Source organism: Cheilinus undulatus, linkage group 20, assembly GCF_018320785.1.
Source record: "Cheilinus undulatus linkage group 20, ASM1832078v1, whole genome shotgun sequence".
In the NCBI taxonomy this organism is placed as follows: Eukaryota; Metazoa; Chordata; class Actinopteri; order Labriformes; family Labridae; genus Cheilinus; species Cheilinus undulatus.
In genome coordinates, this window is record NC_054884.1 from 37,102,361 (window position 1) to 37,127,199 (window position 24,839).

Consider the following 24,839-nt stretch of genomic DNA (forward strand, 5'->3'; position numbering starts at 1 on the left):
GGGTTTGATCCTATCTTTAAGGTATGAGCAACAGAAGAATTAGAACAGGGTGTGACCAACAATAACAACTCTGTTGTTTTGTAATTATATAAGTCATTTTTTGCAAACTTAAGAGCCGGTTTGTTCAGCTAACTGAAAGTCTGTCTCCAAGCACACTGTCTCTTTATGCACCACACCCTTTGTTTTCATGTCTGTGGTGTTGTTGGACAGAAAAAAACATACAGTACATACCTCTACCTATCACTCCTACAGCCTCACTCATAACATTGCTACAAAGTGTAGTTCTGTTCATTTACTGTCATATTTATTTTCATTTATTTTTTCAATTTGCACCTAAAAACATCTTTGTTTTTGACTAAAAAAATAACCCTGACACAAGAACGTTAATTAAAGAAGATGTTTTTATTCTTTCCAAGTTTTTACATGACATGATTGAAAAGCTTTGACATTTTCTGCCACATCAATGCACTCATTTGGTGCTACCATTTTATTCTCATAGCATTTCAAACAGACTCATCGGCCCATCTTGTCATACAACTCCAGTTTTACAATTGCCTTGCCATCATCGCTCATGCATGCCCTCACATCCAGCACCTCCCCCCTGTACACCAGCCCCGACCCGTCAGCCTTGTAACGCTGAAAGTAAGTGAAATCCTTTCCGTTGTACATTTCATCAAACAGCTTTTCATCGCAGGTTTGAGATACACCGAAGATGCCAACCCCCAGCCAGTTCTCGTAAAAGTTGTAGTCGAACGGCACGGAGAACATGATGGCCATTTTGCCATCGGACTTGCGAGTTTGGGTATTAAACAGCTCGTAGGTCATGACCCCCACAGAACCTGATGCCGTGTTGTCATCCTTGGTGAAGGAGAACACCTCTTGCTTTTGAGGGCTCAAGGTTGGCATTGGGGGGCTGAAGCAAAACCCGCTCTTGGTGTACACCCTGAGAAGAAGAAATAAAGGTTGAATGCGGTTACCACATGGAAATATATTTATGTACAACCCCAATTCCAAAAAGGTTGGGACACTGAAAATGTAAATAAAATCCCACATTCATTCACAGTGGAACATACCATGGCATGTCAGATGTTGGAACTGACACATTTTACCATTTAATGAAAAATACCAGCTCATTTTGAATTTGATGGCATCTCAAAAATGTAGGAACAAAGGGCAACAAAGGCTAGAAAAGTAAATGTAGTGATGAAAAACTGCTGGAGGAGCATTTTGCAACTAATTAGGTTAATTTGCAATATGTCATTAGCATGACTGGGTATGAGGGGAGCATTTTAGAAAGGCAGATTCTGTCAGGAGTAAAGATGGGCAGAGGTTTCCTCAATCTGCAAAAAACTGTGTCTAAGTACTGTGGAAATATTTCAGAAAAAATGGCAGATATCGGCCAAAGAGAGGAACCATCCACCTTGAGAGGAACCATCCACCTTGTTATCAGTGCACAGTTCAATGGCCTGCATCTCTGATGGTATGGGGTTGCATTAGTGTCAATGTGAGCAGCTTACACATCTGGAAAGGGACTATCAATGCTGAAAAGTAGAGAGAGGTTTTAGAGCAACACTTTCTCCCATACAGACGTTTCTATCAGGGAAGGCCTTGACTATTTCAGCAACACAATACTAAACCACATACCACATCTATTACAACAGCACGGCTTCACAGAAGAGCCTGGGTGCTGAACTGGCCTGCCTACAGTTCAGACCTTTCACCAGTAGAAAACATTTGGATTATAATAAGAGGAAAAATCCAACAGAGAAGATCCAGGACTGTCGAGCTGCTGGAATCCTACATCAAACAGGAATGGGACAACGTTCCTCTCTTTAAAATCCAGCAAATGGTCTCCTCACTTCCCAGATGTTTACTTTTTTGAGATGTGCTGCTGCTATCCAATTTAAAATGAGCTAATACTTTCATTAAATATCTCAATTTGCTTTCAAATGATTTTTGATGTTATTAATTCTAAAACATATATTCTTATTGGGTGTCTGACACTGGAGAGAACCGAATTTGTGGTCAAGAGGTCCTTCTAAGGTTTATATCAATATTCAAGTAGAGTGCACGGATGAGAGCTGAAGTAAATATATGACGTTACAAGTCATGCAGAGATGGATTCAAGTGCATTACATGTCTTTATTGGTTCATATAGAAAATAACAACGTCTAAGAGCAGTTCTTACTGTGGATTGAAGCAACAGTAGACTGAGCTGCAGTTTTTCATCTCTATGACACAAAACCGGTTGGTGGTGAGGTGCTGCAGGTGTGCCTCTGCTGTCTCAGGCATGTTGGTGGCTACTGTAAAAACAGAGATACAGACAAAAAAAGGGGAAAGGATCACTGTAACACATTCCCTATCATGGATTCACAGTTCACTTTATCAAACAGAATCTGGCAAACGCTATAAAATCAGACTCCAACTTTTGCCTGACATGATTAATTTTACTGAAAAATTCTAAGAAGACTTCAAAGATTCGCTTAAAAATAGGATAACAAAAGGATGAATAAGGATCATAGATTAGATGATTTCATTTAGACATGTAAACTTCTAAAAGCACCATTACTGACCATTATTACACAATGTCATGAACTAACATTACCTTCTAAAATGGGCTAACTAGGCCAGCTCTGTTGAATTCTGCATAAATGTCAAAATAAAAGCACTTACTGTCTTTCTGTCACACGCACAGGATGGCAAAGAGTCCTCTGAAAACCAGTCTGAGACTGATTTGGAGAACGGTACAGAGTCACACCCTCACTGGCAGAGTCACACCTCGAACAGCCGCAGCTCTTACTGGGTGTGTCTGAGCGGCTGTTTGAGAAAAACCTGCACCGATGTATTGAACCTTATGTGTCTCAAGACCCAGCTAAGGACGTGAGATGGAAATAAGAGATTATTGTTACCTCTCTGTGTAGCAAAAATAAAAATTACTAAATGCTAAGGTATTATCCTTCTATGCACTGAAAAGCTGGAGTCTATGGGATCTTAAATGTCTGAAAACATCATCAAACATGTCACTAACTGAGAACATGGAGGCATTCACAGTCTCTGAATGCAGTAAACACGAGCCCATTTATGGGCACCATTGCAGCAGGTTGAAGTCTAAGGTTTGGGGAGAGGTTTTAAACATAATCAAAGAAATCAAACATGTTTGATCATCTTATCAGACAGAGTGGAAAGACTAAATACTACCCCATGACTTTGGACTTTTATTTGATTATACATTTAACAATTTTAACTTCTCACACTGCAGTAACTTTGCAAAGCAGATAAATTGGCCACATTCTTGCAAAGCGCCAGTCTGAAAATGGACCTGCTCACGCTGCATCATTTGAGCAGAACAAGCAGAGACTACGGACGTGGTTCAGTTGAACTGAGAGAGAGCAGCCATGGCTGCTGCTGGTGTAGCAAGTAGCTCAGATGAACTTGTAGTAAAGCTGCAGTTTTATCAAAACTGAACCTCATTGCTTTATCAAAAAAGAACAAAAAGAAAAAAACACTGCAGGGCCACAAAAGTCCAAATTATTTATTGCACCAAAGTGATTTTTTGAGAACTGCTGCTTGTCATCAGACTAAAATGACAGTCCACAGGTGTCAAACTCGAGGTTGGGGACCAAATCCGGTCGGTGGTACAGTTACAGCCGCCCACAAGACCGTATCATAATTAATTATTACTGGCCCACCAGTATGAGGACTGCAGCTTTCCTCCAGTAAACTAAAAAGTCAGGAATTTAGGAAAAGAAATTCATATGTGTTTTCATTTCATATGTTGAATTTTGCCTCCCACGATTACGACTTAAACTCATGATTCTGAATTTTACCCTTTTACCCAATTTACAACCTTGTAAACATCTAACTCTGACTTGTAATCCCTTATTTTGGACTTTTAGACCTGAATCTAAAATCTAAACTCAAATTTTAAGCTTTTAAACTCATGATTTTGAATTTTACTTCATGTTATGACCTAACTGACTTTTAACACAATATTTTGAATTTTCAGACTATGTTAGACTCAAAATTTCTCATATTTTGACCTTTAAAACTTATGATTATGAATTTTATCTCATATTTAGAACTTCAAAACCTATAAATTTGAATTTTTGTCTCATATTTCGACATTTAAAACTCATGATTTCAAATTCAATTTCACATTTTGACTTTTTCAACTTCTTAACTTCTTAATTCCATATTTTGATCCTTTAGACTTACAATATGAAATCTAAACTCCTATTTTCACCTTTTTAAATCATGATTTTGAATTTTCTCAAGTTTTGACCTAGTCAACCTCTAACTCTGACTTTTAATACCATAATTTAAACTTTTATCTCATGTTTTTAACTTTAAAACTCATGATTTAGAACTTTATCTTGTGTTTTGACTTTCCACACTCATGATTTTGGATTTTATCTCATGTTTTAACCTTTAAACTCATGATTATGAGTTTTATCTCATACTTAGACCTTTAAAACTCATGATTTCAACTATGTTTTCATGTTTTGACCTTGTCAACTCCTAATTCTCACTTTTTCCCAAACTGCACTTTTAAAGATTTATTTTGGGCTTTTTGTGCCATTATCGATAGAGAGGAGAGTGGATAGATTTGTAAACAGGGATGAGAGAGCGGGGGAGGGGCTGCCCGTGTACATGGGGTGCACTAGGCATGTTGTGCACTTTTAGACTCACAATTTAAAGTTTTAACTCTTATTTTCACCTTTTAAACTCATGATTTTGAGTTTTATCCCATATTTTGACTTTGTCAACTCTTAACTCTGACTTTTAAACCCATGTTTTAAACTTTTAGACACACAATTTTAGAATTCATCTGACATTTGACCTTTAAATCTCATGATTTTGAATTTTATGTCAGATTTTGACTTTCATAACTTATAGTATTGTGTTTTATCCCACATTTTCACTGTTTAAACTCATGATTTTGAATTTTATCTCATATATTTGCCTTTTAAAAATATTACTTTTAATTTTGTTTTTTGACCTGTTTAAATAATAATTTTGAGTTTTTCATCTCAGATTTTGAGCCTTTAAACTCATCATCTTGACTTTTTAAAAATCTTAATTTCATTTATCATCAGTGCTAAGTTTTTGACAAATGAGTTTGACAGTTAAGGGTTAAATGTTGACCCTGTTAGGCTCTCAGGTTAGACCTAAATCCAGAATCTGACCCCTGCTGTGTTTGAGTTTAACACCTCTGTGAGAGTCCGATGAAGAGCAGCAGTGCACTAGTCATCACTTTTTCTTTTATTACCCCTGAATGATGGGAGAAAAGAGAGCGCTATAATATTACACACAGAATAGCTTTTTTGTTTTAAAGTAGGCTAAAAGACTGTTTGAATCCTCTGTCCTGATGTATCTCAGTCTTCCTGAAGTCTGAAAATAATGCTGCAACTATAAATCACTTCCATCGCTCTTGTAATAAATATCTTCAATGTTGTTTATTTTCAAAAGGACTTAAAGAAGCGCGAGCAGAGGAGTTTGCTGACTGCTTTGGTTGCATGTGCATGCTGGTAACTGCTTGTTCAACCGGTATAATGTGTTTTTTTTAAACACCCGGTAATACTGTGTACAGGGGTAAAGTTTTGGTAAGGTTTAACAGTACTGACACGAATAACGCCCAGTCCTAGTGGTTAATGGTTTAGTGTTTGTTGTAATATTTTCTGAACTTGCAAAGCAGTTTGCCAGATTTAACATCAGTCTTTGGGCAGATCCATCTTGTAAAGCTCCAATCTGAGACAAATGTGCCAGGTCTGAGAACAGACCAGAACATCTTCATCATCATCATTTGGAGAGATTGAGGAAGTAGCTCCTTGAAGCAGCAGGGTTTAGTTATACTGGAAGCTGGTTGCAGCGACTGCTGCTAGTGTAGCAACTAGCTTGGATGTAGCTAGAGTATAGAGGCAGTTTTATCTGGACAACATTCTTATTAAAACAAGGGGCATTTGTAGGTTCTCTTTTTGTTTCAACACATTGGTAGGTTGAGCATCACCTTTAAACAGGGTCACATTTAGGCTTGTTCAGTATACCGGTACTAAATTGGTACTGGGGTACTGAGGCATTTAAAACGGTACTATACTGCGCTTGGATGAGACCGGTACTTTTTTTTTTACGTTGCCGCGTAACATCACTGCATTGTAATTTGAGCCGAGGCGAGCAAGACGGAGCGAGCAGGCGAGCCTTAACCCTTAGGGACGGCCATTGTCGTATAAAAAGTGCATGGTTTATAAAAACATGAATAACTTTTGAACCATACATAACAGTCGCTTACCGTTTTTTCCCGTGAAAGCTGACGGTTTCGCCGTTCATTTGCTACCCTGGACGTCCTTGTAGCTCTTAAGGACGCCGTTCTAACAAGCCTGGAACGTCGGTGACTTTTCCGGGTCTTTAAAGATTAAATCAACTGCATTGGAGCTGATTATACATGCCGTTTCATCAATTTTTAATTCATTTTCGATCGTGTTTTGATTATCTTCCGCGGTTGCTGCCATCTTTGTTTTGGACAGTGAGGTCATTTTGTCATGCATAGCATCTTGGGAGGATTTTCAACCAATCAGAAGGTGGTGCTTCTCACGTCATGCTGTCTATAACTGCACCTGCCCAAACACCTTTAGATAATATTAAGTTTGACAAATAAAGAAATTTTTTTTGATAAACAGTATATATATATATATATATATATATATATATATATATATATATATATATATATATATATATATTAGGGCTGTCAATAGATTAAAAATTTTAATCGCAATTAATCTCACAAATTCCATAGTTAACTCGCGATTAATTGCAAATTAATCGCACTTTTTGTCTGTTCTAAATGTACCTTACAGTACTATTTCTCAAGATTTAAATACCCTTATCAACACAAGCGGACAAAAATGCTTTCTTTATGCAAATGTTTGTTCATGTCAACAACCCAAAACAACAACAGATAAAGTCCAGAAAATTCTCTAGTCTGAGCTTAAAGATACTGAACGCTGCAAAAATATGCTGAGAGCATAAAATGGTAAACTCTAATCAGTAATGTAACATTACTGAATAATACAACAATGTAGAGTCAAACTTTAGACTTCTAGAAGTTAACTCCTCTGTTCTCAGCAGCTGAACACCAAACAACAGATCTCATAATCCCACAGGGACATAATGAAGTCAAGTCTCTGCTGAGAGCTCAGCAGTAAGGCACAGACACACCTAATGGTGTTTCACTGTTCTGATGTGAGTAAGGTGGACACATCTGCCCTGCTCAAGAGAAAAAGCAAGTAATTACTTAAAAAATGTCTGCTATTATTTATCATATTTTTACTTTCAAACTAAAAAATGTAGTCCAAATGTAAAATAAATGCTGACAGTAAGAAATGACTGACATCAGTCCAGGAGATTTACTGGAATGATGTCAATAAACACACATGTGAAGCCTCTTTTCAAAACTCCTGAACACACAAAGTAAAAGAAGTCTCAGTGGAGACCTTTTAAGGTGTAGTAAGAGGACTTAACCATCTCTTCATTCTTTAGATCATAGAAGAGCTACGGATTTAATCTAAAACCATTTTTTTCTTCCTCAATAAAGGAGACCCACAGTCTAATAATGCTTTCAGCTTATATTATGATACTCTACAGAGCTCATTCACTAACCTCTGCTGTCCTGTCACACACCAGCCTCTGCTGCTCTGTCTCCTCCTCCTCATGATGCAGCTGTACATTCACCAGCATCAGACAATCTCCTATTGGGACTGCATAGGCTTTGACAGTTTTGCAGCATCTTGATTGACTGTTATCTAAATTTGGCATTTATTTACAGTTCCAGTCGATCGTTTTAGTAAGTTTCATTTTTTTCTGAATACTTTCACTTTCAAGCAGGAGCTGCGTGGGGATGAGAGCGGACCTTTAGGAGACGTGATCAGACCAGTCAACAGTCAATAGCGCAGCTGTGGTTCACGGCAGATATAATAGCCTAAATAAATGCAGAAATCACACTGGCCCAAAAGTGCGTCGGCACAACGGGAAATGCCCGGTATGCCGGATAGCGAGTCCATCCCTGTAGTGTTTTCTGAGTGTTTCCATTGTAAACAAATCCAGCATGGCGAGGGGGGCAGCTCTCTGCATTAGCCGTGTGCATGGCCAGCGAGTGGTAGGGGCTATTTAAGACTCTATGAACTTCCTGTAACTCCATTCATGTCAACAGTAGGAGAAAACAACTTCAGTCTTATGTGACATGATCTGAAAGCTGAACCTGTCATTCAAAAGTCTCTGTCCTTTATCCATTTCTGCTTGCTTGTACCTCATCACGACGGCGCAACTTCCTGGTCTGGCAAACTACGGGATTGGTCGAGGGTCATACAGAATGCGCATGCTTTAATCGTGCGACAAAAAAAAATAGCGGCGTTAAAAGTAATTTGAGTGAACACGATATTAACGCGTTGCTATAAAAATGTTGTTTTAAGCTCCACAGAACTATCAAAATTATCTACTGCTGGTATTTCAGGCTTCCAAAATTTCAGCTGAACAAAATGCTCACAGAAAGAAAGACTGCATTAGGGAATTTGTGGACTAGAGTATTTATTCAGCTCACTAGCATCTAGTGAGAGAAATATCTTTTGCCATCATGACTGAAATAATTTTTCAGGACAATTCAGTGACAGTGGAAAAACGAAGTAAGTCTTGAGGCCTGGAATAGAGGAAGAAATAGAGCAGAGCACAGGCATAATATGTGGCTTAAAGAATCCATAACTGATGATCCAGTTTGTATAAGTTCCCCAGGTGTACAACAGATCGAGTCTTGCTGACATACCTGAATGTCTGAGAAAAAGCAGCCACACCCATCAGTTCATCTGGTCATCGAACGATGATGATGATGATGGCTTATTTTGGATGAAGACCTCCCAAACCGGTTCACCTGAAAGAACACATTGTGGCAGTTAGTGATTTCACAAACACCTGTCTGGGTCAAGGTAAACTTTTGTGCGTCAAACGTTGATGAACGAGCAGGATTTCGTGCAACAGAGCTTAGCATTGTTACACCCAACTTTACATGTAAATGGGAGTGACAGGAATAATTTTAACAAGTAGCCAGAGTATCAGAAGAAAAAGCCAAGATTCACACAGCACCAGACACATACGCTGGACATTACAGCTACTGGGAAAATACGATTAAAACACACACGACAACTATGAGGATGCAGAAAAACAACAGTAAAGACGTGAAAGTGTTAAGAGAGAAGGAAGGAATACAAAATGCCAAAAAGACATGCAAATGTCATCAAAAGGTTGCTAGGTGTCCACAAAGAAGTGCAAAATGACCATAAAAAGACAGAAAGTTTCTATGAAAAGGAGAAAACATTCACAAAAAGATTCAGACCATTCAAAATAGATGCAACAATAAGAGACAAAAAAATCCCACACAAGTGACGAAATGTATACAAAAAGAGGCAGCTCATCTATCAGATAATGCAAACTTTCCCAAAAGGAAATCTAAGGTCAAAGTAATGTTAACTCATCACAGAGACACAAATGAATTCAGAAATGCAAAAAGAGAGGAGAGAGCAACATGTCTGTAAGAACTGGAGTTCTATTTCAGACTTTAGGACAAAAAGGTTCTGAGAAATACTCTTATAAGGCTGCAAATCACTGCATTCAAGAGCATACAGCATGTAATATTTAAGGAGCCATAAACAAGCATTAAAATGCAAATGACACTACAACACTGTCTCTGGTTTTACGTCCATTTTTACACCTTTGCAGCATGTTTTCCTTCATGACTGTTCTGTACACTTTATTCTGTACTCTTTGTACAGAAGTGAATTAATGTCCTGTCTCAGCTCCAAAGTAGGACGTTTCTCTGTTCTCTTATAGTGATCCAACCAGTTAAACCACACAATGGCATTGCCAAAACATGTTGCATAAGTATCTGTTTTTTATCAGGTCATGAGTTAATAAAAACAAGGTACGCCCTTGTAAGTTGCTGTGCCTGGGAAACTCCCAGATGCACTAAAGAAAAATTATAGCAACAGCAAAGAAAGAAAGTACATCTTTCCATTTGTATTATCAAGTAGGGATGCAGGGAGCAGTCTAACCTGATAGATGGAGAACATAAGTGATCCTTATTCAGTCAAACATGCTTTTAACTTACTTTGTTCAAAAGAGAAGCACAAAAATCTCCAAAGGAGCAATGCAGCCAGTATCTAATGCAATTATATTATAAATAAGAAAACAAACAGTATTTACTCAAGTTTCTCATCAAAACCTACATTTCCGTCTCTTGGTGTTATTTGAAAACATCATGTTGACATTTTATTTACCTTCACCTCATAGCAATTTTGCCATGCCAACCTTATACACATCACACTTGTTTGGTAAGTTATCTAGCTTTTTTCTGCTAATTTCAGCACTGAATTATTATTTTTAAACTCACAGGACTTCCTGAAAAGGCTGAGATTTTACAATGACTGCTGTTGGTGGCAGGCGCTGTGTCCTAACAATAAGAAAGTCTCTGGTTTGAATCTCTGTCATACAGATTCCTTTCTGAGCAGAGTTTGCATGTTCTCTCTGTGCATGCATGGGTTCTCTTTGAGTACTCTAGTTCCCCACAGACCAAAGACATGCTCACTGGGTTAACTGGTGACTCTGAATTGGCTGCAGGTGTGACTGCGAGTGTGTTTGTCTCCATAAATCAGCCCTGTAATTGACTGACAGCTGGGATAGGCTCTGGGACAAGCGGTGTAGACGACTGATGGATGTTTTAGTTGGAGGACGAAGATGACTGACCCACAGCAGCAGAAGTAGTGATGGACATGTTGCTTAACACTTTTTTAGCTGTAAATTCACTTGTATAAATACACTACACTGCACACACAGAGCTTCTCTCAGCTGTAGGCACTGGAGTATTAACCACAGGTAATCGGATCAGGGACTATAAGCATTCATGCTTCTTATTTTTAAAGATGCACTGATTGGAAAAATCAGGGCTGATGCCTACACTGATGTTTAGAACAACAATTTAGCCAATGACCTGTGCTGATAGGGCTGCACGGCGGCACAGGGGTTAGCGCTGTTCCCTCACGGCAAGAAGGTCCTCGGTTCACTTCCCAGTCTGTGCAGAGTTTGCATGTTCTCCCCATGCATGCGTGGGTTCTCTCTGGGTACTCTGGCTTCCCCCCACCACTAAAGACATGCCCACTAGGTTAATTGGTGACTAGAATTGGCCTTAGGTGTAAATGTGAGCGTGCCTGGTCGTCTATCTCTGTATGTCATGGCGACCAGCCCAGGGTGTACCCCTGCCTCTTGCCCAGTGATAGCTGGGATAGGCTCCAGCCCCCCTGCCACCCTGAGCAGGATAAGCGGAATAGAAAATGGATGGATGGATGGACCTGTGCTGATGCAGAAGTATTTTATTAATTCTGTTGGTGTAATACTCCCAAAATGCCATCATTTCCTCACATATCTGACCATGAAAATGGATCTGAATTTGTCCAGCAGGTCCCATCATCTGCCTAATTATAAATCTCTTCTTTAATTCAACTGTTTGGTGTGCTAAATGCCAGCATTACATTTTTAGGACACAACAGACAAACATATGCAACTGATATTTGTTCATGCCTACATTAACAGCTAATGGCAACAGGGCCAATATTGGCAGATACTGATGTTAAATCAATTCATCCTTATTTTTGTGTACATTAGCGAAAAATTACAACAGATTGTGGCATCTTTACTAAGTTAAATAAATCCATAGTAGTATTATACTATACTATTCTATTGTGTTATAGTCAATTTTTTTCTGCTGTGGTATCAAAACCAGACTACAAATAATTTTTTTTCTTCCTTTTTTTAGTATCATAACAAATTTTAAAATGTGAGTATTATGAGAACCCCTCTAATTTGTAGCTGGGGCTAAAATTATCTGACCCAAAAGGCCCTAATAAATAATATAGCTAGGCTAACAGTAGATCAAACAGTGAACAAAATATAAGATAAACAATCACATAAAATAAAATTAAGATCAGAATCACCACATAAATATCTGAGGATTTTCACATTGCTTGCTTTCTTACAGATGAGAGTAAATGCAACTTTTAGACCAGCAGTGAACAAAACACTGGAAATAGTAGGCCTGACTGGGGTGTTAGTGTCCGCTCAAAGTCACCAGATAACACGGTCACCAGTTAAAACTAAACACCTGTGAGTTGACGCTGATGTTTCACACATAAACGCCACATAAACGCACATAAAACGACAGAAATACCTAAGTTTCTGCACACAAAATAAACTCACCGCATTAACGTGTCCTGTTTGGACTTTTTCTCAATCCTCTTCTTTTATTCTGAAGCACATATTTGCCATCGGGATGTCCCCCGCTACTAGCAATACTACTACTATTAGCATTAGCACTCTTCCACTCTCAGTCGACACTTTGTTCAATATATCAGAGCAACTCATGAGAAAAGTAGATATGAATACACTATCACAGGCAAACGTGACCAAATTAAAGTACAGGTGCTGGAAAAAAAAGCCAGGGAAACCAACTTCAAAAGTTCAGGTCAGCTCAGAAAGCTAGCAAACATACAGCATCGAAAGTCAAAGCTCTCCGCTGAGGTAGGTGACACGTCATCACGTAATAAACAGGACTGAGATTATTTATTTATTTATTTATCATTTAAATTAAGGCCAATTGTGATGTCTGTTTAAGATTATACTACACAATTAAAATTTTGTATACGATTCTATTTTTAATGTTTTGTTTTCTTAAAAAATATTTTTGATTACTCAAATTCAAAATTTATATTTTACTTTATTTGCTATATTTAAAGATAGCTTGTTTATTTCAAATATATTATTATTTGATATTTTATTTTCATTTTTTAATTTGTTATTGTAAGATAATTTCTTATTTGTTACAAGATAATCTGTTTTATTGTTGTTTTATTCTAATAACTTAATTTTCATTATTTTTATCTTACATGTTTTGATTTTATTTTAGACTTGTATACAACATATATATTTTCTATTTTATTTTTTATGTTTCTATTTACTTTTATATCTTATTTAAGTATTGTCATTCTTCTTCTTCTTCTTCTTCTTCTTATTATTATTATTATTATTTAAGTAAAATAGTAATTTTTGCTGGATGGGGCTCAGTTGATATGTGCTTCTTCTCAGAGGACAGGGCTTAAGGCCCTCACTCAGATATAAACCTGAACTAGGACTACAGTCAACAAAATTTCAGCTGTCGACCTTCAATGAAAATATTAAACATGATCATAAATTTCAATGACAAACCAAGCAAACCTTTCCACTCTCCTGCATATTCTTTAATGCCACATGCATGAAGTTTTGCAAACAAAAACCATGTATTAAAAATTAAATACAATACATTTACAGGCAGGAAAATCATTTTCGTGTTGTTGTTGCTGTATGGTTTTTTACAAGATAGCGCCATCTTGTGGTTAAAATAATAAACAGCAAGAAAAATACAGACATTAATCTCCAGCCATTTACGAACACTACACAGCTCAATAAAGCTGATTTATCAGAAGGTTTAAAGGTGGTTTAGAACTTCAGTAGTTTCAGAGCACTTTTTCAAGCTTTGCATGCCAGTCCAAATTCAAAGTTGTTATGTACTTGGATATTTTGCTAAACTTCAGGAGTGGAAAGGAACTACTTGCGTTCACTCAAATTACTGTAACTATTTTTTTTGTGTGTATACTTTTTTGAGTAGGCTACTTTTTTAAATCAGTACTTTTACTTCTACTTCAGGGATGCACAGGGGTTAAGTAAGTTTTAACCAGAGTAAGTGTACTTTAACAAGTACAAAACTCTTGTTCTTCTTTCACTCTTTGACTACACAGTAGCAGATAGAGAGCATGATTCTAAAAACATCTGATGGACACAGTTGTTAAACATTTTGGAGATAAATTAACTCCAGTGTTGGAGTTATGTGACAGTGTTCATCCAGGGACAGTTCAACTTTGCAAAGAGTCAGTTGATCTAAGCTCATGCCATTGCACTCTTAAATCTGGTGTGATGTGTGGGCGCAGTTACCCATGATGCACTTGGGCAGAGAGTTTAGATGTGTTAGATGATGACTGTTATACAGTGATCCCTGCTGCAGTTCTTTTGCTCATGTTGGTCAGGGTTTTGGCTTGTGAGTTTCAGTGCTCCTAAAGGATGCGTGGTATGACAGCATGCATTGCCTAGACATGAGGTTGATTGTTCTTGGTTTTTGCCATATGGACCCACTTTGTCACAGTAACCGGTGCTCTGTCATATCGTAAAATATTCAACAATTTAAAAGTATAGTTTAACTATATGCAGTTTGGGACAACATAGACACTTCAAAAGTGTTCAGTTTTACTCTATTTGAGTTTAATTTAATACTCTGGGTTTTTATTTTTTACTTTATTAAAGAGGTGTGACTTTACCTGAACAATTTGGTGATGTATTCCTATTGTTCTTGTCAATTAGCAATGATCATATTTTACTGTACAACTCCTAAGCTCTCAAAACTTCAAGTAAACTTTAAATTAAATATGTTTTACTTTTACTTCAGCAGATTTATAGACTAGTCATTTTACTTTACTTAAGTACATTTTACCAGAGTTAACTGTACTTTTACTTGGATACAATAGTCGTGCACTTTTTTCCACCTCTGCTAAAATGTAATATGAATTCCACTTAATTTCTGAGGGAGATATAATATTATAACTCCAACAGATTTTGAGTTACTTTATTCAATTTAAAATTCTAATCTAATCTCAAAAAGAAATTGAGATTGCCATTGCTGTTGAGAATGTAAGCACATTAAAACATTATAACTTAAGATTTTCACACTAAAAAAAAACAACAACACAAAAATAGACAAGACATAACAAACTTTGTGAAGCTTTTACTTAAGATCTACTTAAAGAGATGGCATCATTCAAGGATTTCAGAATAATAACATTCATACAATTGTTAAAACACTGGAGAAAATGAGAAAGTACTAAAGGGGAGGAAAAATGGCAACAATATTGACCTCAAGCAGTTGGGGAAAGACGCAGAGAGGATGTGACATAATTTGTGTAAACATTTTAGGGTGATTTATATTCTCTGTTTTTTTTTTACATCTTTGCAGAATTGTGTATGCATTTTTTAAATAACATCTGAAACATACACCATGTGAAAAACTAGAACTGTAAAACAAAATAAAACATGAAACACATTATAAAATGTGTACTTATTTCACATATACAGTGTAAACCTTTTATACACTGCTTTGTTAATTTATTTATTCAGACATTTAGTCCAAACCACTTTTATATAAACATAAATGTTGGTTACAATGTAGAAAACAATATAAAAAAAATGCTTCTGTAAAAGCTTTCAAGAGTCAACACAAGGAGTACAAAAATAGCATCTGTATCAGAAAAGATCAGATCTATGTGAAGCTATAAAATGAAAAAAAAAAAAAAAACACAGAAGAACAACTGTACAAGTATGAAATAAAAATCTACACAGTGCTCTGAAATCATGTCATAAAATACAATATTAAAGCTTAAAAGACAGCTTAAGCTGTCCCACAACAGAAAAAAAGTACAACACTGCAACTCTTTGAAATGTATTTTTTTTTTTTTGCTCCTATCAGCTCAAAGCTACAGACCTCTCAGCTAAATTCATTCATATAACTAAAGTGCTGATCTTAAAAGAGCAGCTAGTATGGTAGGCCGTGTTTCAGGACTCTACGAGGCTCTGCTGTACAAATAAAAACACCTTATTCTGCAGGCTTCAGATAAACAGGCAATTTATGTTTAGTGTAACCGAGTGCTGCAAAAACGAGTCCTTAAACCTGGTAGTGTGTTTGCATTTTAGTATGTCTGGTTCCACTGTCTCAAAGTCTCAGGGAGTTTTAAAGAGTTTTCAGATAGATTCTTGAAAGAGGGTCTGAGGTAAATACATGCAAGATTTAATGGGGTTTTAACATTTTTCTATGATGGAAAATACGTTTGAAAGTGCCCCACTTGTGAATTCTGAACAAGTGGCTAACCAGGTGCACAACTGGAGACTTTGTGCATCCCTTCCTTGCATCTTAGCTCCTCCTAGTGAGGAAGAGAGATGCAACAACAGTGGAAGATCTGTTTCTAGAATTTCAGTGTTCATCATATTTAAATCACCTTCATTTGGAAAGGGAAAAGCATTTCTCAGAATTAACACAATAAACCACCTTAAATATAATAGTATGACAGCATAACATTTGAGTTTCCAACCCTGACAGCACAGAAACATGGCTTTTGTAGGATTACAGGTCTATTCCACCTCTTCGACTTTGCTTATTTTGTTACATAATTCACATAATTCTCTCATTGCTCACTTCTGAGGAAACATGGAGCCCGAAGCGATGTCGAGCCCCGTCTTTTCTTCTATCCATGCGTTGTAGTTTGTCACTTTGGTGTACACGCCAGGTCGAAACTCTTTAGCGCAGCCGTCCCCCCAGCTGATGACTCCAAACTGGAAGAGCCTCCCGCCCACCTCACACACCAGAGGCCCTCCGGAGTCTCCCTGAAAGAAAACAGAAGAGCCTCATTAAAAACAACAAACTGATCTCTGGAATCAGAGGGAGACCGAGTTTGGACTTGTGAATACCTCGCAGGCATCCTGGCTCCAGTCGGGTCGACCGGCACAGAACATGTTATCAGTAATCATGTTTGCGTAATAATCCTCTTGTCGACACACTTCATCAGCAAAGAGGTTCACCTGAGCCTCCTGGAGGAGCTGAGACCTGTACCACAGACCTGAGAGGACATAACCAAACCATTATGAGCATTAAAAACATGTGATAAGAAAAAGGAGCTTCATTACGTTTACTAAGGAGAAGGAGAGAAGTACAGTTTTAATCTAACTCTGCTAGATTTATCTGATGTTTAGAATTATTGGGAGTATCCAGTTTACATCTGTGATGATGGGGGTTCACTCTTGATATTTAGGATCTTCTGACGATGGATGATAAATTTCTATATTAACAAAATGAGGTCGTTTTAGCTTTGCTTCTCTGCCCAAGGTAGGCCAATCACAACATTTCATCTAAAACAATGTAGGTTTAAATGTCAGGAAGCATACACTTTTTCAAGGTCGAATTCAAGCACTTTTCAAGCTATGTCAGCATGCATTTCGGAGCTTGTCCAGCTGTTTTTAACTGTGCATTATTACAAAAACACATACATTTGGAGATGGATATTAATGTGTGGTCCCCAACCCCTTTTCCTTACAGCCCCTCTTACCTGTATCTAACAAAAGTCAAGCACCCCTTCCCCAAAAACATATACTACCAAGCAGAACTTTTTGGCATGTTTGGGCGAAAATTTGAGACTGCAGTAAGGCGTAGCTGTGGTGATTTTGCCCACCTGAGGGCCTCACTGGGCAGGTAGGAGGACTGACTCAACCCTGGTCGTTCTCTGGATGTCTTTGCATTTTAGAAGGGGCATGGGAAAATCATCTGTTAAAAAGTAAAAAATAACAATGTCCACACCCTTAGGGCAGAGTAAAGGGGGAGGGGTTGGGTAAATAAAACAAAAGAATGCTGTCAAGCTTGACCTTGTCCAAAGCAAGTCCAAATTTAAGGCCCTGTTGACTGTTTTGCTGTATCCACAGCCGGCTTTTTAGTGCTGGCAGCACTAACTTTTAATTCAAAACCAATAGTCTAGCATTCTGAGCGCCCTGGGCAGAAAAAGCACCTTCAGCGTCAGCCGCTCAAAGCGCCCTTAGTTGAAAACAGTTCAACTTTTGGAACATAGCTGTGCTTGTCAAAGTCACTTCTCCTTCACCTGCCAATCAAGATCATGAAGGGGCGGGACTTCTGACACTAGTGGATGAGAAACCGATCTTACTCATCTTTCTTCATCTTTTTTTTCTAGGGTAGTTTTCAGGTCTGCAGTTGCTACCTGTGTGAGGACAGGATTCCTTTACATCAGGGGTGTTAAACTCAAGACCCAGGGGCCAAATCCGGCCTGTGATACAGCTGTATCCAGCCTGCATATGATTGTATCATATTTCTGTTGTAACTGGCCCGCCTGCATGAGGTCTGCAGGATTCCTCCAGTATAAAAATGTAAATTTAACATTGATGATTTAAAATGTCCTTCTTAAATCATAAAAATCTGAAAAAGTAAGGAGTAAAAATAATTAGATAAAAGTCAGGAATGTGGGAAAGGAAATTAATTTGTGAAAATTTCATTTTCATATTTTCATAGCACAATTCTTTCTTAAACTGATGATTTTGACTTATTTTAAATTTTGACCTTTTAGATTCCAAATTTAAATTTTAAGTCATATTTTGACCTTTTAAAGTCATTATTGTGACTGTCTATTTCATATTTATAGCTTTTTTCCCCTTTAAATTTCGTGTTTTGAACTTTTGAACTAATATGTTTGATTTTTTTCCTCAGATTTTGAGCCGTAAAACATATTATTTTGACCTTTTTCAATCTTACAATGATTTATCATCAGTGTTGAGTTGCTTTTTTCATATTTTATGTACTGATGAAGATTAGTGTGAAAGTTTATGGTTAAATATTGACCCTGTTAGGCTCTTAGGTTAAGCTAAATTCAGAATCTGTCCCCCGCTGTGATTGACTTTGACACCCCTAGCCTAAATAGTCTGGATGTCCCATTGGAGCAAATCTGGCCCTGAACTCAATGTGACTTTGACACCCCTGCTTTACATCATCTGCATGTCTTCTCTGTGATATTCCTTGAAATATGAAGCAGATAGAGCAACTTTTAAAACTACCTTACAGTCAGATTCTACCGAGGAAAGTGGGCTCCCCTTTTTGTAACATAGCAACAATAAGCCCTGGTGAGAAGCGCTCTGGAAATGAGGCCTTGAGCTGAAACTACATTCAGTCTTGGGCACATTTAGACTTACAGATGGAATCCAGTACAGGGCTTTACTTTAACTTGAATTTCACATATGTGAAAGTCCACATTAAATCTTAAAATCCCAGTGAGTGAGGACAAGAGCATCCAGAGGACTCTCCTTACCATAGCGCTCTTTTCCGTATCCAGCGATCTCACAGGTGACGCCAGCCTGGAGGCTCTGCAGAGGCGGAGGCAGACAGATGGTTCTTACCAAGTTGTTTTCTTTTGCACACCTCCCGCTTTTGGACTTCAGCTTCATCAGAGCTGCAGAATGAAATCAAGAGGTTTATTTATGAAGAACAGTCACAACTACCAAAGCATCTGGAGCATTCATTGCCTTACCTATGTCGTTGTTGAAGTTCCCCTCACTGTTGTCAAACCCTTCATGGATGAAAATCTGTTCCACCCTGAACGTCTGCTCCGTCGACAGGTCCGTCTCATTCAGGGCATTTTTCCCCAGGCTGACGGAGAAGCGGCGCTCTTTGGTGTGGGAGCTGAAACACAAACTCAGAGTCATAATCCTGCTGTTTCTCTGCACCTGCTGTCAGTGACATCACTTCCTACCCGTCAGGGAAGCAATGGGCAGCTGTGAGCACCCAGCACGATGAGATCAGACTCCCCCCGCAGCGGAAAACCACCTCCTTGGATTTACTGCGCCAGAATATGGCAGCCACCCATGGGTGAGATTCTACAGTGGAGACTGTGCCACCCACGATCTTCATCAGCTTTCTTCTGGAGCGCTGGCCGCACGTGGACGCTGCAGCTGGAGGTGAAACAGCGGTCAGAACAGTCAGAGGAGAAACCACTGGAAACACGTTTCAGTGTTTTGGTGAACTCACCTGGAGCTTGTGTGGTTGGAGCAGGAGAAGGCGGAGCTGGGACTACAAGATTAGAAGGAAATTCTCCAATGAAAACCTGCATTCGATTAAATTAAACTGCGTTCAAATGAAACAACTTACAGGAGTCCCCACCACAGCGAGGAATATCACAGTATTCCCACTTCAGCGGATGTTTTTTCCACACGTAGCACCACGGGCGCCGTTTGTAGAGAAGGTTTCTGAGGGAGAAGCACAAAAATTCATCAAACCACAGAATATGTCACAATCAGGATGTCATTTAAATGGATTTCTTTGCATTGCCTCTTTAATAATGCTGGTTTTAGTGTCGTGACCCTACATGAGTCTCAGCCAGCTTCACAGTGAGCATTGGATTGCAACATGGTAGTTTTTGGGGCTTTTAACTGGTGCCTACTGTATCCACAACAAGATACCATATATTAGTTTCCGTATTGATTTTAAAATGGTTCTTTATAAAGCACTACATGGCCTCGCTCCAGACTGCCTTTCAGAGATGGTTTTCATCTATGAACCCGGGCTGACCCTCAGATCCTCTGGTTCTTGGCTGTTCCACCGAGTAGAACCAAAAAGTATGGTTATTTTTCATTCCCTCCAAGACTGTGGAAGAGCCTGCCAGAGGATCTGAGAGGAGCTGAGAACATCGAGATTTTTAAACGCAAGCTGCAAATTCATTTATTCAGTTTGGCTTTCATGTAGTACTTTATAATATTAGGATTATACGTGCTATCACAATAATTGCTCTATTTTATTCTTTTACTTATTTCATTCACATTTAATATTTAACTTAGGTTTTTATTTTACTGTAGTTACGATAATTCATTTTTTATATCCAATTTTATAGGCTTTTATTATTTTATCATTGTTTTTATTATTATTATTATTATTATTATTATCATTAGGGCTGGGCAATTAATGGAAAATCAGACTGAATCTCAATATGGCCTACTGCAATTTTCAAATCGCGGAAGGTTCAACATTTCTTTAACCTGAAATTTGTGTCAAAATAATAATTTAAAAACTTTTTTACAGCAGAGATAGTATGCATTAGCCTACATCTTATGCAATCATTCAAGTCCATTTTTTTTAGAACAGTTTACAAAAAATCCTACTTTTTTCATTTTTGTACATTTTCTTATTAAATATGAGTGAATATGAGTGAAAATGATCACTTCCTTTAATACAATAATTCATACCGAATTTGCAATACAAGCCCATATCCTCACAATTAGATTTTTTTAAATGAGATATTAAGTTGGTTATAACAGAGATTGATTTATTGGTTGTGTTTGTTTGAAAATACATAAGATGAGGAACATGTCATTATCATTATTATAATTACATTATTATTATTATTATTATTATTATTATGACTTATTATGACTTATTTTAATGTTTTTTATTTCATGAATTCTTTCCTTTATTACTGTCAAGGAGGTTATGTGATCGGCAGGGTTTGTTAGTTAGTTTGTTAGTTTGTTTGTTAGCAACATAACTCAAAAAGTAATGGATGGATTTTGATGAAATTTTCAGGAAATATCAGAAATGGCATGAGGAAGAACTGATTAGACTTTGGGAGTGATCCGGATCACCATCTGGATCCAGAAATTTTTTCAAGGATTCTTTACTATTGGGAGATAGGGCTAATGGCAAAGGTCTGCACTCTCCGAGTGCTTTTCTAGATGCTTCATCTTTTATCTCTGTCTCTTTTAAATCATCTACCTTTTTAATTCTTTTATTGAACTAATTTTGGTGTGCATTAGTTTCTAAGCCCTTTTTTAACCTTTGTATCAGTCACTTTTGTACACTCCTGTGAAGCACTTCGAACTGCAGTTGGATTTGACTGAAAGGTGCTATATAAATAAAGTTTGATTGATATGAACGCCGATGCAGAATACAGATATTTCAGAAAGCTTGAGTTCATAAGTTGTGGCATGTTTGATGTCTTCTTCAGAAATTGCAGAGGCCATGGATGTCAGTTTTTAACCATGTTAAAAGCCTTTGCCATTTTGTCTCTTATTTATCAGCTGGTCTTTAAACACAAAAAAATATTTTAATATGAGCATTTTCATGTAGAAAGGAGAAGTTTGTACATTTACATTACACTAAGGTCTGTAATGTTTTGGCATTGCTCCTGTATAGTACTCTATAATCCTGTAAAAAGGGCTGTATTTACTGCAACTTATTCTCTTGTACACTGATAAAACAATAGAACTAAAAATAGCTTGTTAAATAGCAGGTACTAACCATTTAAAGTTAGAACTTAGTTTTACTTCTGCTTCATGTGTTGGGTGATCTTAACTCTTTGGCTGAGCGCTGAGGTCAGCCCTACTCATGGGTCTGGATGTGTCCGTCTGACTACCTCGGATATGGCTTTAGCATGGCGTCCGTTTTACTAGTACTGGACCCCGTTTCTGTATGAAATAAAGAATAAAAACAACCCTAAAAGCTTTCATGTTGTGAAAGGTGGTTTCGCTCTTCTGTTGACCTGCTTCGACATGATTATGTGATGGGGGTAAAGGGTTACTTCTTGTGTGAATGCTTGTATACAAAGGCTGCTAGTGGATTGATTAGCTCGGAATTAGCCACAGCAGCACTTTGGTCAGAACTGAACAACATTTATTTTTAAAACAAATGCTGAGGGCAACACAGCCCTGTTGACTCCTGTTTCCAGGCTCTATAGGGGAGTGCCAATGGGGAAGTAGTGCCACCCCTTGTTTATAGAAAACCATAGAAAAAATTGGTCATGTGATTACATATTTTTGAAGAGCCATCCATTTTATTCATCCTGCATAAAAGAGAGACACATGGCATGAGAGGTGAACACATTTTAGCTCAAAAAACTGTTTTTTGCCTTTCAAAGTAAAATTTCTATGATCAAGGTTTTTTGATTGTTGTGTCTGAACAATTATAGACAAGTTTCAACACATTTCACACATGTTTTAGTGCTTCAGTAGGCTATACAATGAGTCTATACAGTTAGCATGATGTTGGCTCTAAATTGCTGGATCATGCTAGGTTTTCAAAATGGTGAGGCTGGGGTGATTTGTGCCAAAGGGGCTGGGTTAAGTTGTGCCAGTGGCACACCCACAAACCCAGATCCACAGACACACCCGAACCCTGACACCCACACAACCAGACCCAAATACCCACAACTCCAGACTCACACACCCAGAGACAGAAATCCCAGACCAACAGACCTAGACCCTAACCCACACACCCTCTCACCCAGTCCCACACACCCAGACACACACCGACACACCATCCCTAACAAATCCACACAACCACACACCGAGACCTACACACCTAGAACCCAGCAAAGAAGGGCCAAGAACAGCTGGAGAAGTGAGGAGATGGGCACGCCTCATCAGTGTTTGATTTACCTGCCGTTTGTTTAATTTATCTAACACTGATTTCAGTTTTGAGTTTGCACTGTGTTATTAATGAGCAGTTTTATTCAGTTTTTAAGTGGCCTAAGTCACAATGAGATGTTCAGAAACTGGCCTGACTCACTTTATTCGTATATGTTACATAACTGACAGACAACGTTCTATGTATGTCAACACGCATCTACTGCCAAAGCCTTGTTGCCTGAAATGATTCACAAATATCATATATTTTATATTCAAGTTTTTTGTGTTTTCCCAAAAACTAGAAAATATGACTTCTGCCATTAGTTTAATAGGGTGATGATATCTAAATAAACCTTAAATGAGTAATTTTGTATTGAATTTGTCTTGCTTTTATATAGCATTATAGTTTATGAGGTTAAAATGTTCTGTTTTACTTCAATAATCTTCAATAATCACTGGCACAATTTACCCCAACATATTCTCCCCAAAGGCACAACTTACCCCGCACCGGGGGCAAGTTGTGCTACGAGACCACTTTTTTCCCGAAAGCTATATTTCTTAAACAGTTTATTTCAGATCCAAAGTTATTGTTCCCAGGGATGCACCACATCCTGATATATGTGTACATACTTAAGATGGAGGCATTACTGTCATGGCCTCACTTTAAAGTCACTTTGAGTAAAAACTGGCACAACTCACCCCACTCTCCCCTACTTGATTTAAAGGGGGATTCCTCTACCTGCAGTAGTTGTGTCTCCCTGCACTGACGTCTGACGTCATGTATCGCTCCCTGGTGTCTGCATCCCACTCCTGACACTGTCGCCCACTCCTTGATGTAGACACCCTACCTCTGTAGTAGAGTCCTACTCCCTCGAAGCACTCAGCACTCTTCACTAAAGGAAAAAAAAAGTGTTTTGATTAAAGTATGACAAAGATGAGTAGATATTGATCTAGGGTTCAGCTTCTTACCTGTTTCACAGCGTCTCCCCTCAAAGCCGTCAACACACAAACAAAACATGTGTTCACCAGTCAGGGATGGGACAGACGTGCCTCCGTTCAGACAGATCCCACCTGAGGACACACCTTAAATTCAGTACTGGGTAATATTACATAATTTACAGACCATGAGGGCCTCAGAAGTGTGGTTTCTCACCTGAACCATCAAAAGTGGACAAGAATGAAGATGAAGATAACGAGGAGGAGGACAAAGAGGAACGGAAGATGGGAATTTCATGCCGATTTCTGTCTCTCAACAGGTCCTTAAAGTGCAAGAAGTCTTATAAGTTCAGTCAGAATCTGCATACATTTCAATACAAGCAGGATAAAAATGTCCTTACCGCTTTAGCTGTTGTCAGAGCAGCAAAGGTGCAAATCAAAACCCCTAAGCTCTTCATCTTTCTCCTGTCTCCTCTCTGTACAGATTGAAATCCCAACAGCATGAGCGTGCATGCACAGAGCTGACTGTGGAAACCTCCTCGGGGTTTTCTCTGTTTTGTATTCAGCATGCAGGGAGGAGGGAGGGTCCTGATTGGCTGATTTGTTGTGAAGAAATAGCTGTTCGCAGGGCGATTGGATGAGTAATCATTGTTAATCCACATATCAAATTTTCAGGAAGCATATCAGTAACTTTGGCATGTTGGAAGCTGTGGAGGCAGAGCAGGCATGCAGCTGTTTGTTCAGTTTCTCTTTAATTAAATTATGGATTACATGAAACTGGATGAATAATG

The 24,839-nt window shown here is 38.1% G+C and overlaps 2 protein-coding genes across 4 annotated transcripts; both read right to left on the reverse strand.

Annotated features, from left to right (window-relative positions):
• Positions 1–383: 383 nt before the first annotated feature.
• LOC121528695 (bryoporin-like) lies at positions 384–12,594 on the reverse strand. 3 transcript variants are annotated; one of them, XM_041816247.1, is made up of 5 exons: positions 12,292–12,594; positions 8,813–8,917; positions 2,674–2,872; positions 2,189–2,303; positions 384–943 (listed from the first exon to the last, which is right to left on the reverse strand). In XM_041816247.1, the coding sequence occupies exons 4-5, from the start codon at positions 2,290–2,292 to the stop codon at positions 514–516; spliced, it is 534 nt and encodes a 177-aa protein (XP_041672181.1). In that variant the 5' UTR covers positions 2,293–2,303; positions 2,674–2,872; positions 8,813–8,917; positions 12,292–12,594; the 3' UTR covers positions 384–513. The 3 variants fall into 3 exon arrangements, with proteins under 3 accessions (XP_041672181.1, XP_041672183.1, XP_041672182.1); XM_041816249.1 differs by lacking the exon at positions 12,292–12,594 and adding an exon at positions 11,030–11,081; XM_041816248.1 differs by lacking the exon at positions 12,292–12,594 and adding an exon at positions 10,433–10,533.
• A 2,939-nt stretch (positions 12,595–15,533) lies between these two features.
• Positions 15,534–24,559, reverse strand: plaub (plasminogen activator, urokinase b). The gene is made up of 11 exons (XM_041816353.1): positions 24,450–24,559; positions 24,266–24,371; positions 24,082–24,183; positions 23,852–24,005; positions 19,865–19,962; positions 19,745–19,786; positions 19,470–19,668; positions 19,248–19,399; positions 19,029–19,169; positions 16,636–16,784; positions 15,534–16,551 (listed from the first exon to the last, which is right to left on the reverse strand). The coding sequence occupies exons 1-11, from the start codon at positions 24,549–24,551 to the stop codon at positions 16,360–16,362; spliced, it is 1,437 nt and encodes a 478-aa protein (XP_041672287.1). The 5' UTR covers positions 24,552–24,559; the 3' UTR covers positions 15,534–16,359.
• Between the last annotated feature and the right edge of the window lie 280 nt (positions 24,560–24,839).

What these genes read in the sequence shown, in the direction of transcription:
- plaub (XM_041816353.1), bottom strand. Translation starts at nt 24,551, where the DNA reads ATGCTGTTGGGATTTCAATCTGTACAGAGAGGAGACAGGAGAAAGATG. An exon ending in GGGAGACACAACTACTGCAG is followed by an intron (nt 19,963 to 23,851) that starts GTAGAGGAATCC and finishes CTTCTCCCTCAG; the next exon opens with AAACCTTCTCTACAAACGGC. An exon ending in TCGCTGTGGTGGGGACTCCT is followed by an intron (nt 19,787 to 19,864) that starts GTAAGTTGTTTC and finishes CTAATCTTGTAG; the next exon opens with TCCCAGCTCCGCCTTCTCCT.
- LOC121528695 (XM_041816247.1), bottom strand. Translation starts at nt 2,292, where the DNA reads ATGCCTGAGACAGCAGAGGCACACCTGCAGCACCTCACCACCAACCGG. An exon ending in TACTGTTGCTTCAATCCACA is followed by an intron (nt 944 to 2,188) that starts GTAAGAACTGCT and finishes TCTTCTTCTCAG; the next exon opens with GGTGTACACCAAGAGCGGGT.